The 12,188-nt window shown below is 42.5% G+C and overlaps 2 protein-coding genes across 2 annotated transcripts; one reads left to right on the top strand and one right to left on the bottom strand.

Moving 5' to 3' along the window:
- Positions 1 to 3,815: 3,815 nt before the first annotated feature.
- il15 (interleukin 15) lies at positions 3,816 to 10,837 on the top strand. Its single transcript, XM_024406017.2, has 6 exons — positions 3,816 to 4,099; positions 5,080 to 5,174; positions 9,410 to 9,527; positions 9,677 to 9,724; positions 9,983 to 10,135; positions 10,355 to 10,837. The coding sequence occupies exons 1-6, from the start codon at positions 4,040 to 4,042 to the stop codon at positions 10,460 to 10,462; spliced, it is 582 nt and encodes a 193-aa protein (XP_024261785.1). The 5' UTR covers positions 3,816 to 4,039; the 3' UTR covers positions 10,463 to 10,837.
- On the bottom strand, positions 10,112 to 12,128 carry LOC112237420 (B-cell lymphoma/leukemia 10-like). The gene has a single exon (XM_042311809.1). It carries the CDS (start codon positions 11,961 to 11,963, stop codon positions 11,280 to 11,282), a length of 684 nt encoding a protein of 227 aa, XP_042167743.1. The 5' UTR covers positions 11,964 to 12,128; the 3' UTR covers positions 10,112 to 11,279.
- Positions 12,129 to 12,188: the final 60 nt, after the last annotated feature.

Genomic DNA, 12,188 nt, shown 5'->3' with positions numbered 1-12,188 from the left:
TTACTCAGCCTGATATGTCCCCTGCCTGACACACCTTGGCAAAATGATTTGCGACGCCACAGGACCTGCATGTTTTGCCATAAGCTGGGCATTGCTCTCTACTCGCCTGTGATTGTTACCACACTATTTTGTTTTTGACATGTAATGTCACCTGACCTCTCATGGGTGCACTCTCCTGTGATTTGTACCTCCGCTATCTCGCTGTTGCATTCACTGTATCCACTTGTGTTCTGTCTATCGTCCTCATGTTTCTCAGTAACCTCAGCTACACTTCACATTTCCTATAGCCTCTGGTAGACTAAAGATCCCGCGATCGTAGAAATCGGCGCCTTGTTCCTTCACTCGCAATGTCTAACACGAGCTGCTGTCACGTTGTTTAATGATTGGAGACAGGCGCAGGAATACGTAATAGGGGGTTTTATTCTCTCCACCCAAACAAAAGAGCGAGGTGTAAACCTCTAAATAATACATGGGACGAGACGCGTAAAACAAGTGCACAATAACACGTAGCATGGAAGCCGAAACAACAGCACAGGTACTCACAGGACCAACGGACATGGTAACAATAACACGTAGCATGGAAGCCGATACAACAGCACAGGTACTCACAGGACCAACTGACATGGTAACAATAACCAACAAGGACAATGGGGAAGAGGGCACATATATTACATTCTAATCAGGGGGAATGGGAACCAGGTGTGTGTGTAATAAGACAAGACAGTCCGGGGTTGGTGGTAATGAGTCCAGTTCAGTGGTGACGTAGACCTCCGGAGCTGGTGAATGGAATGAGCAGCAGTACCGGGGGGGATCCATGACAACCACTCTCTCATCTCATCCATCAGACCGCGGTACTGGCATGTTGCGGCTCTCTCCAGCAATCGAGTGATAAAACTGTTCATCTGTATCCTGTTTGCAGCAGCTACAGAGGGATCTCTCATATATGATGTGTTTCTGTGGTCTTGAAATAGTCCTCCAAAGCATCTAGAATAGCAGCATCATCATTTCTCTGATCAGCAGTCAATGTGAGATTATGCATGTAAATATGCTGACACTCACTGCCCATTAACCCTTCGTGGTTCCAAACTTCTTCCATTTAAGAATGATGGAGGCCACTGTGTTGGGGACCTTCAAAAGCTGCAGAATTGTTTTTGGTACCCTTCCCCAGATCTGTACCTCAACACAATTATGTCTCGGAGCTCTACAAACAATTCACTTGACCTCATGGCTTGATTTTTGCTCTAATAACATGCACTGTCAACTGTGGGACCTTAAAGATCCACAGATTATGCAATCTATTCCACTCCACACTGCCCTTTCACACCTGGACAAAAGGAAAACCTATGTGAGAATGCTATTCATTGACTACAGCTCAGCGTCCGACACCATAGTGCCGTCAAAGCTCATCACTAACCTAAGGACCCGGGGACTAAACACCTCCCTCTGCAACTGGATCCTGGACTTCCTGACGGGCCGCCCCCAGGTGGTAAGGGTAGGTAACAACACATCCACCACCCTGATCCTCAATACGGGGGCCCCTCAGGTGTGAGTGCTCAGTCCCCTCCTGTACTCCCTGTTTAATCATGACAGCACGACTCCAACACCATCATTAAGTTTGCCGATAACACAACAGTGGTAGGCCTGGTCACCGACAATGATGAGACAGCCTATAGGGAGGAGGTCAGAGACCTGACCGTGTGCTGCAAGGACAACAACCTCTCCCTCAACGTGATCAAGACAAAGGAGTTGATTGTGGACTACAGGAAAAGGAGGACCGAGCACGCCCCCATTCTCATTGACGGGGCTGTAGTGGAGCAGGCTGAGAGCTTCAAGTTCCTTGGCGTCCACATCACCAACAAACAACATGGTCCAAGCACACCAAGACAGTCGTGAAGCGGACACAACAAAACCTATTCCCCTCAGGAGACTGAAAAGATTTGGCATGGGTCCTCAGATCCTCAAAAGGTTTTACAGCTGCACCAGAGAGCATCCTGACGGGTTGCATCACTGCCTGGTATGGCAACTGCTTGGCCTCCAAGGGCTTGTAAAGTAAGCATTCACTGTAAGGTCTACACCTGTTGTATTCAGCGCATGTGACAAATACAATTTGATTTATATAGACAGCTGTGTGCCTTTCCAAATAATTTCCAATCAATTGAATTTACCACAGGTGGACTCCAATCAAGTTGTAGAAAATCTCAAGGATGATCAATGGAAACAGGTTGCACCTGAGCTCAATTTTGAGTTTCATTGCAAAGGGTCTGAATACTTATGTAAATAAGGTATTTAAAATTTTAAAAATTCATCCCACACTGATGTCAGACTTTTTTTAGGAACTTATCTTTTTAACCACAGAAATCCTGCATTTTCACATACTGTATGTAGACACCATTTTGATGCTAGATATATAGGCCCTAGCCTTAATGAATATGATTTTGAAAAGTGGCATAGTTGCGCTTTAAGACTCTAGATTTCAGGAAATGGCAGGAGGGAAATTGACTGACCCACTCCAGACCTCCCCTACCCAACTTTAGACCTACATAATCTCCACCTTGTCAGACAATACTAGGAAGAATCCTGAAGTGTATTCATTCCGCCGATCTGTTGCAAAATGTTTATTAAACAGATTTACCTGGAGTTGTCCAATAGAAACTCACGATTTAGTTACAAAACAGAACATTTTGCGACTGGACTAATGATTACACCCCAGATTTTACATTTAAACATACAGTATGTTCGCTGCTGAAGAGCAGACAATTACCAAGTACCCATAACAGTTTATAGCCTACCATTCATATTGAGCCAGTCTTCTGCCAACCGCATTATTAGGCTTAAAAAGGTGCATTTGCCTATGATTTGAGCAGTGTGGGGCCAGGGTGCCGCCACTGCGATGAAGTGGTACACTAAAACATTAGGCTCATTCAAGGTTGGCAGGTCTGGAATCTGTAAACTGTGTGGAAGCTGTAGCTGCCCTATCACTGCTAAGTCAATAGGATCTAAAACCCCAATAAACGTTATGCTCTTTCTGTAGGCCTATGTTAATTGTAGATTCAATTTTGTATACAATAGTCTACTCTAGTGGCACTACAATGATAGTTTGAGTAGTGATTTGTCAGTGTAATGTAGTGTCAGATCAGATGTAGGCTACTTGGTTATGGGTAGTCATACATATTTGAATGATAAGTCTAAAATTCATGACATGCGATCAACCACTCATATCTACCTCCAGTCAATGGTCAAACCCTACTCTAGTGATCATCAACTAGATTCAGCAGCGGGACGAGTTTTTTCTTGAGCGGATGGTCGGTGGGCCGGAACATAATACAAATAATTTGTAGAAGGTAAATTCAGTGCATGATGCCCAAACAGATGTTTGACTAAAACATCATTTAAAACCTTGTTACGTTTGTATACGATCAAATATTTATCTCTCTTATGCGTGGGAATACTTGGAAACTATGTGATTCTCATTGTGCAGCCGCCATCCATCACCCATCATAGGCATCATCAAACACAGGTGTGGTATATGAGTGGGTACTAAATATTTACTCTCCTTGAGCCGGGTTTAAGAATAGGTTCTGGTGGACTAAAACACTATATTAATGGAGACATTCTTTGCGTAATCTCCGGGAATTTCATATAGCCTTTCTTTCGACGTCGTTTCACTGCAAAGTATAATTGGATTACAATGAAACATTTACAGTATTAGAGGTAATTTGAATTAAATAGAAGTTTAGGTTTGACATCAAACACCTGCTTCCATGTGAGTATGACGAATATGTGAGGGTGTGTGCAACATTTAGGCTACAGCAAACCCAGCGCTGGTGAGCGCGCCATTGCGCACACCATGTGTTCAGGGCGAGGGCCCAGAGTTTATGTCCTCATGCAATACATGAGCCAAACGTTTCTTTTATCGGTAAACTTGCCATAATAACGCATGGTTGGAATTTACGACACATGAAACGGATAACTCTTGGATAATGTTAAAATGTGATCTTGGCTTTTGCCCTAACTGCTCGGGGGGCAGCGAACAACGCTGATGACAGGTTTTTTGACAGTGCTCCTTTTTTGCATTCGTTTATTGGAGCGCAGGACAAAGGTATTCAATTTACAAATATTCAATTGTCTACCATTAGCCTACATTGTATAGGTTATGTTCGGGTACAATATTGGATATTTGACAGGCTACAAGGTTACCACTAAAAAGTAAAGGTTCTAGGGAGTTCCTGCGACAGTCTGACTTCTAAACTTGTTTTATTGTATGCCTAATGCATATGCCTGGCGAGTAAATGTATTTAGCCTAAACCACGGCTTCTATTTTACATTGCCTTCTGTCATGTTATTCAGCCATACGGTGAAATTATCGGATCGAAGTGCTTCTTTATGAAACAAAGTCCACGCGTGGCACACTGCCACTATGTTTATAACCGACATATGACTTTGTCAATCACAGGAGTTTGGAAATAGATTGTTGACTTGTGATGACTCATCCAGCCTACTAACATTAACGTTAAAAAGATATTGAAAATGCGTATTGTTTTGGTTGAAAACACGTTTTTTTTATCAATAGCTTGTCCTCACACGGGACACTTGGCACAATTGACTTATGGGTCAATTAACTGTAAATTACATTTAAACCACTTGGTGCTGGAGTGACACGTCTGTAGTCTGTAGACCAGACAACTAGTAGGCTATTTTGCCTTGATCTGGAGAGTATCTGACTCTTAAAGTTACAATAACCGTTGTGGCTTTAGAAGCTATCCCTAACCAGTAAACATTAATACCGATTTCAGAAATTCAAGAAGAAAGCTCGCTCTGTGTTAACGTTCAGATCTATCATCTAAAAACGTGTTTATTAAGAATATTTAGTGATAAATGGCAGAACTGTATGTTCTTCTGTTATTTTCCTATGAATGTATAAAAAAAAGTTACTTTCTCCCAGAAGCTGTTAATATACTTTCACTTTCACAGTTTTGGCTGTGATCCAGCTTGGGAAAACATCTAGCTCTGGGCGTTGACCAACTAGAAAAACACAATGAGGCATTCCAGTGTGTCTTCTTTTTTTGTGATTGTTTCTAGAAAAGTGTGCGATGGATCTGTCTCTTCTGGGGTTTCCATTACTATCCACACCAGCATCTGAACATTGAGCTCTGGAATTGCTTCTTAATATTGAGGTATAGCACCATATGAAACACACACAGCAGCATTGCTTGCTGCAGTTTGATTACATTTCTGATGTACGTGTTTTTACAGAGAGCTTGAAATGTAGCTTTAGCTTTGCATGCACAGGAGTGTAGCTGTTATGCATGCATTCTGTTTAAAAATCAAATCAAATTTTATTTGTCACATACACATGGTTAGCAGATGTTAATGCGAGTGTAGCGAAATGCTTGTGCTTCTAGTTCCGACAATGCAGTAATAACCAACAAGTAATCTAACTAACAATTTCAAAACTACTGTCTTATACACAGTGTAAGGGGATAAAGAATATGTACATAAAGATATATGAATGAGTGATGGTACAGAGCAGCATAGGCAAGATACAGTAGATGGTATCGAGTACAGTATATACAAATGAGATGAGTATGTAAACAAAGTGGCATAGTTAAAGTGGCTAGTGATACATGTATTACATAAGGATGCAGTAGATGATATAGAGTACAGTATATACGTATGCATATGAGATGAATAATGTAGGGTATGTAACATATTAGGTAGCATTGTTTAAAGTGGCTAGTGATATATTTTACATCATTTCCCATCAATTCCCATTATTAAAGTGGCTGGAGTTGAGTCAGTGTCAGTGTCAGTGTGTTGGCAGCAGCCACTCAATGTTAGTGGTGGCTGTTTAACAGTCTGATGGCCTTGAGATAGAAGCTGTTTTTCAGTCTCTCGGTCCCAGCTTTGATGCACCTGTACTGACCTCGCCTTCTGGATGATAGCGGGGTGAACAGGCAGTGGCTCGGGTGGTTGTTGTCCTTGATGATCTTTATGGCCTTCCTGTAACATCGGGTGGTGTAGGTGTCCTGGAGGGCAGGTAGTTTGCCCCCGGTGATGCGTTGTGCAGACCTCACTACCCTCTGGAGAGCCTTACGGTTGTGGGCGGAGCAGTTGCCGTACCAGGCGGTGATGCAGCCCGCCAGGATGCTCTCGATTGTGCATCTGTAGAAGTTTGTGAGTGCTTTTGGTGACAAGCCGAATTTCTTCAGCCTCCTGAGGTTGAAGAGGCGCTGCTGCCCCTTCTTCACGATGCTGTCTGTGTGAGTGGACCAATTCAGTTTGTCTGTGATGTGTATGCCGAGGAACTTAAAACTTGCTACCCTCTCCACTACTGTTCCATCGATGTGGATAGGGGGGTGTTCCCTCTGCTGTTTCCTGAAGTCCACAATCATCTCCTTAGTTTTGTTGACGTTGAGTATGAGGTTATTTTCCTGACACCACACTCCGAGGGCCCTCACCTCCTCCCTGCAGGCCGTCTCGTCGTTGTTGGTAATCAAGCCTACCACTGTTGTGTCATCCGCAAACTTGATGATTGAGTTGGAGGCGTGCGTGGCCACGCAGTCGTGGGTGAACAGGGAGTACAGGAGAGGGCTCAGAACGCACCCTTGTGGGGCCCCAGTGTTGAGGATCAGCGGGGTGGAGATGTTGTTGCCTACCCTCACCACCTGGGGGCGGCCCGTCAGGAAGTCCAGTACCCAGTTGCACAGGGCGGGGTCGAGACCCAGGGTCTCGAGCTTGATGACGAGCTTGGAGGGTACTATGGTGTTGAATGCCGAGCTGTAGTCGATGAACAGCATTCTCACATAGGTATTCCTCTTGTCCAGATGGGTTAGGGCAGTGTGCAGTGTGGTTGAGATTGCACGCAGTGTGGTTGAGATTGCAACCGTTTACTGTTACTCCCTGCATGCTTTAATCCGATTGTATGACACCAAGCCATGCACTTCTCAGCATTCGCGAGGTTCTCGTATCTATACACTTGCACGAGTCCTGTGCATTGCTAAGATTACGATTCATTTATTAAAACAGCTGGGCGATGACATCATTCATTTTACTGCTTTGAGGGTAAATCTAATAATGTTGTTATGTCTTCATTAGATCACTATTGCACATTGGGAAATCTCTGTATTGTTATGGTGCCCAGAGTGGGTTTGACACTTGGTTCCATGCCATTAGAATATATATTTGGGAATTTGAATGCTTCAAACATACATGCCGGGGTGCACCACTCCTGTCCTCAAGCACCACAGTTTGGTATTCCTTCAGTCAGACACTTACTGACACCTGGGTAAGCAAGTACATGGACTCTCCAGTCATCCAATGACATACAGTACCAGGCAAAAGTTTGGACACACCTACCCATTCAATGGTTTTTCGTAATTTTAACTATTTTCTACATTGTAGAATAATAGTGAAGACATAAAAACTATGAAAAAACATATGGAATAATGTACTAACCCCAAAAGTGATAAACAAATCAATATATATGTTAGATTCTTCAAAGTAGCCACCATTTGCCTAGTTTTACAGACTATTGGTATTCTCTCAACCAGCTTCACCTGGAATGCCTTTTCAACAGTCTTGAAGTAGTTCCCACATATCCTGAGCATCCATTCACTCTGCGGTCCAACTCATCCCAAACCATCTCAATTGGGTTGAGGTCAGGTGATTGTGGAGGCCAGGTCATCTGATGCAGCACTCCATCACTCTCCTTATTGGTCAAATGGCCCTGACACAGCCTGGAGGTGTGTTTTGGGTCATTGTCCTGTTGAAAAACAAATGATCGCTGCAGAATGCTGTGGTAGACATGCTGGTTAAGTGTGCCTTGAATTCTAAATAAATCACAGACAGTGTCACCAGCAAAGCGCCATCATACTGCCTCCACCATTCTTCTCGACGGGAAGAATGGAGATCATCCGTTCACCTACTTTGCGTCTCACAAAGACACAGCGGTTGGAACCAAAAATCTGAAATTTGGACTCATCAGACCAAAGGACAGATTTCCACCGGTCTAATGTCCATGTTTGTTGACCCAAGCAAGTCTCTTCTTATTATTGGTGTCCTTTAGATTTGAGGCGGTAGGTAGTCTAGTGGTTAGAGCTGACAAGGTAAAAATGTCGTTCTACCCCTGAATAAGGCAGTTAACCCACTGTTCCACTGTAGGCTGTCATTGTAAGTAAGAATTTGTTCTTAACTGACTTGCCTAGTTAAATAAATAAATAAAAATAGTAGTGGTTTCTTTGCAGCAATTTGACCATGAAGGCCTGATTCACGCGGTCTCCTCCGAACAGTTGATGTTGAGATGTGTCTGTTACTTGAACTCTGTGAAGCATTTAATTGAGGTGCAGTTAACTCTAATGAACTTATCTTTTGCAGCAGAGGTAACTCTGGGTCTTCCTTTCCTGTGGTCCTCATGAGAGCCAGTTTCATGTTAGCGCTTGATGGTTTTAGGGACTTCACTTGAAGAAACTTTCAAAGTTCTTGACATTTTCCGGATTGACTGACCTTCATGTCTTAACAGAAATGACAGTCCATCATTACTTTTTCTTATTTGAGCAGTTTTTGCCATAATATGGACTTGGTCTTTTACCAAATATGGCTATCTTCTCTATACCACCCCTACCTTGTCACAACACAACTGATTGGCTCAAATGCATTAAGAAGGAAAGAAATTCCACAAATTAACTTTTAACAAGGCACACCTGTTAATTGAAATGCACTCCAGGTGACCACCTCATGGAGATGGTTGAGAGAATGCCAAGAGTGTGCAAAGCTGTCAAGGCAAAGGGTGGCTACGTTGAAGAATCTCAAATATATGTTTAACACTTTTTTTGGTTAGTACATGATTCCATATGTGTTGTTTCATAGTTTGTCGTCAATATTATTCTACAATGTAGAAAATAGTAAAAACAAAGAAATCCTTGAATAAGTAAAGTGTGTCCAAACTTTTGACTGGTACAGTGCATTAATCAATTAGGGACCAGGGAGAAACAAGAACCAGCAAGTGGAACTTGAGGGGCTGATTTGTGCACCCCTAATAAAAATATGAATACAAACATGCCTTATGACATTTTTGTTGTTGTATTTATTTAACCTTTATTTAACTAAGCAAGTCAGTTAAGAACAAATTCTTATTTACAATGACGGCCTTCCACGGCCAAACCCTTATCCGGACGACGCTGGGCCAATTGTGCGCCTCCAATCCCAATCACGGCCAGTTGTGATATAACCTGTATTATTTCAGACTCCTGATTGGCCATTTCAACATAATTTTTTAACCATATGACTTATAAATACCTTAGAGAGATTACCACAATCATAACAAAATAAACAAAGGACATATTAGTTCATTGTGTTGTGTGTGTTACGTTGTGTATCATCCCTGTATTCATCCGTACCTCTTCTATTAAAGCTGCCTGAGTGCCACCGCACATTTGCCCATTGCTGGTGCTGCTGAAACACACGGGATGACAATACATGATGTTAAAGAGCTTCAGTCGGAGTTGAAAAACTTGAAAAGTACCATAGAAGTAAGACTACAGCTAATGAATATCTTGTAGTCCTGGTATGGCGTGTTTGGTGTGAAATTAGGGTAAAGGAGGAATTTTCAAAGGACTAGTGATGTGTGTGACATTGAAGGATAAACAATTATTCATACAACTGTGGTTTTCTTTGTCAGAAATCAGATGCCTGTTTGTATGCTCCTACCAATGATGACATCTACAATGTAAGTTCTTGTAGCAATATGCAATAAAGCACAAGCAGTTTATTTTTGTTCCTTTGAAAATGCGGTGTGGGGCGTCATGGAAAAAAAAGGGTTCAGTGTGTTAGAAATGCCAGGGCCAATTTCTGGTCCCAGTCTGCCCCTGTTTGTAATGCCATGATTAGAACACACCTCTTTTGCATACTTTTATAGATTTCCAGATCAATGTTTTATAGTCTGTGTATATACTGTAACACAGCCTGTGGTTCTGTTCTTCCCCAGGACAACTGCATCTTTAAGTTCATGCACTGTTATTTATTGGAGTTGGAGGTTGTCCTGTTCGAGGACATGTCGGTCACAGATAACTACTATGACGAAATAAAAACATCCATCTACCATCGGAAAAAACAATTGGAAGAACATGAACGCCAATATGTAAGTCAACCTTTAAATAAAGTTCTGAAGTTTATCCCAAATATGTGTTGTGAAAAGTCCTGACGCTCCATACTTCCAATTGTTCAACAGCAATACATTTTTGATTGGCATTCATTTGATTAGCAGCAACAGTATTTTGAATGGCAATGTCACTCTGCTTTCCAATGAATATTGTGTTCATCTAATTGTATTGCTTCTCTTTTCTTTCTGCATTTACAGAACAGTTCTAGATGCTCACCGTGTGAGGCACAGAGAGTTGCCAACTCCACAATATTCCTCTACAACCTGGAGCGCCTTTTGGAGAGAATAGGGCAAACTGTCAGTTGAATATATTGTAAATATGTTTAAATTGTTTTTCATAAATAACGTAGCAAACAATGTCATGTGTGTGTTATTCTACCTTTGGTCATGATAGTATGTGAAGAAATTAGCAGAGTGACAGCTAGTGCTCGTGTCCAAATGTATATTACCTCTCAGTTCAAGTGTAATTGTAACTAGCTGTTTATATTTTTGTATATAATCAAATAACTTTTGCATATGTACTTTAGTCATATTTATTAACACATTTATTGAAATGCCTATTTGGAGCTTTACATGTTTTTGTTTCATCGTCCATGTCATATGCACACTAACTGTCACTAACTAGTTTCCCTTAGAGTTCTTTTGCACATCCTGAATCAAAATAAAATCCCAGAAAATAAACATGTTGATTTGATCATTTCCTAGAATATGGGTGCCTGGCAGAAGTTAAATAGGGACATGAAGTGGGACCGTGCTTCAAAGAAACAGGAAGCTGTGCCTTGCTCCATTTCCTGATACTGTGGCAGATGACGATATGAAACTAAAAGTCTCCAGTACAACTTTCTGGCACGCATCCATTTTGTAATAGTTCTGTTTTTTTTCTTGATGGAGAACTACAGGGGTTTTTTGCATTTCAATAACAAAGTTTTCAGTAAAACATTGTATTGCTCGAACAAACGTGTTAGAAACCACGTCTTGTGGATTCACTGTAAGCTTTTATGATATGGAAAATAAAACATTAGATAACGATGACATGTACAGTTATGACACAATAAAACCTAACCCTTTACTGTCCCCATATAATCCAACCTGTGTTTGAATCCAGACATCCAGGCATTATGTATTACTTCATCACAGAGGGGGGGGTTGAAAAGGAACGGAGGGTGTGAAACTGGTCACTGCTCTCAGACTCTAAGGTCCCGGGCTCGAAGTCCTCAATGGGCACTGAAGGAGCGCCCTGCTCTCCTGGTTTTGGCAGACTGTGTAGAGAAGAGACACTAACTCCTTCAGGAAGTGCACTCCAGAAAAAGGATGCTTCATTTTGACCCCACTTGTCTTCGGAGTTAGACAGAGAGGTTTGGATGGACTGTGCTTCACTACTGCCTTTGTATCCAGTACTGTCACTCTGCAACGACACAAAGGGAGTTCTCTCTTTGCATATACAGACTGGCGGAGATCTACCTGCTGCTGACAAGATGGCCGTCTCTCTCCTCTTCACCGCCTCGACTTCGCTGGTGATCTTCCCGATGACAAAGTCCTTGGTCCTCACTCGGCGTATGGACTCCACGAGGTAGTCGAGGCCCCTGGGGTTCTCGGCTAAGTAGTCCAGCATCCTACCGGTCTTCTTGCTGTTCCCCACCCTGCAGCAGATGTCCTCGGCGTCGTCCCGCGTAAGGACCCTCCTGGACCGGAGGTAGTCCAGGTGGCGGTCTGCCACTAGCTTCTCACAGAGGTACGGACGCAGACGCTCCAACGCTTCCTTCTTGACCTCCGCCATGTCTTCGTCAGTGATACACCAGGAGTCCATTATCCAGCCAATTGCCCGTGAGCTCTTTAGTTTTCTGAAGCTGCTGCTCAGGCTCTGGAATGCCCAGTGTAGTAATGTTCAGATAAGGGTTTGCAATATTAGCAACTGACTGAGATAATGTAACAAACCCCTTTCTAACCCTGGAGAGTCATTGAACTGGTTTGAAGCCAATATTGTGAAAAAGGGAACTCCCTCAGTAGATCAGTTCCCTATCAGGAAACTGTG

The sequence above is a fragment of the Oncorhynchus tshawytscha genome, linkage group LG34 (assembly GCF_018296145.1).
Source record: "Oncorhynchus tshawytscha isolate Ot180627B linkage group LG34, Otsh_v2.0, whole genome shotgun sequence".
Taxonomy (NCBI): Eukaryota; Metazoa; Chordata; class Actinopteri; order Salmoniformes; family Salmonidae; genus Oncorhynchus; species Oncorhynchus tshawytscha.
Note: the sequence above shows the minus strand (reverse complement) of the source record. Positions and strands in the feature narration are given on the sequence as shown.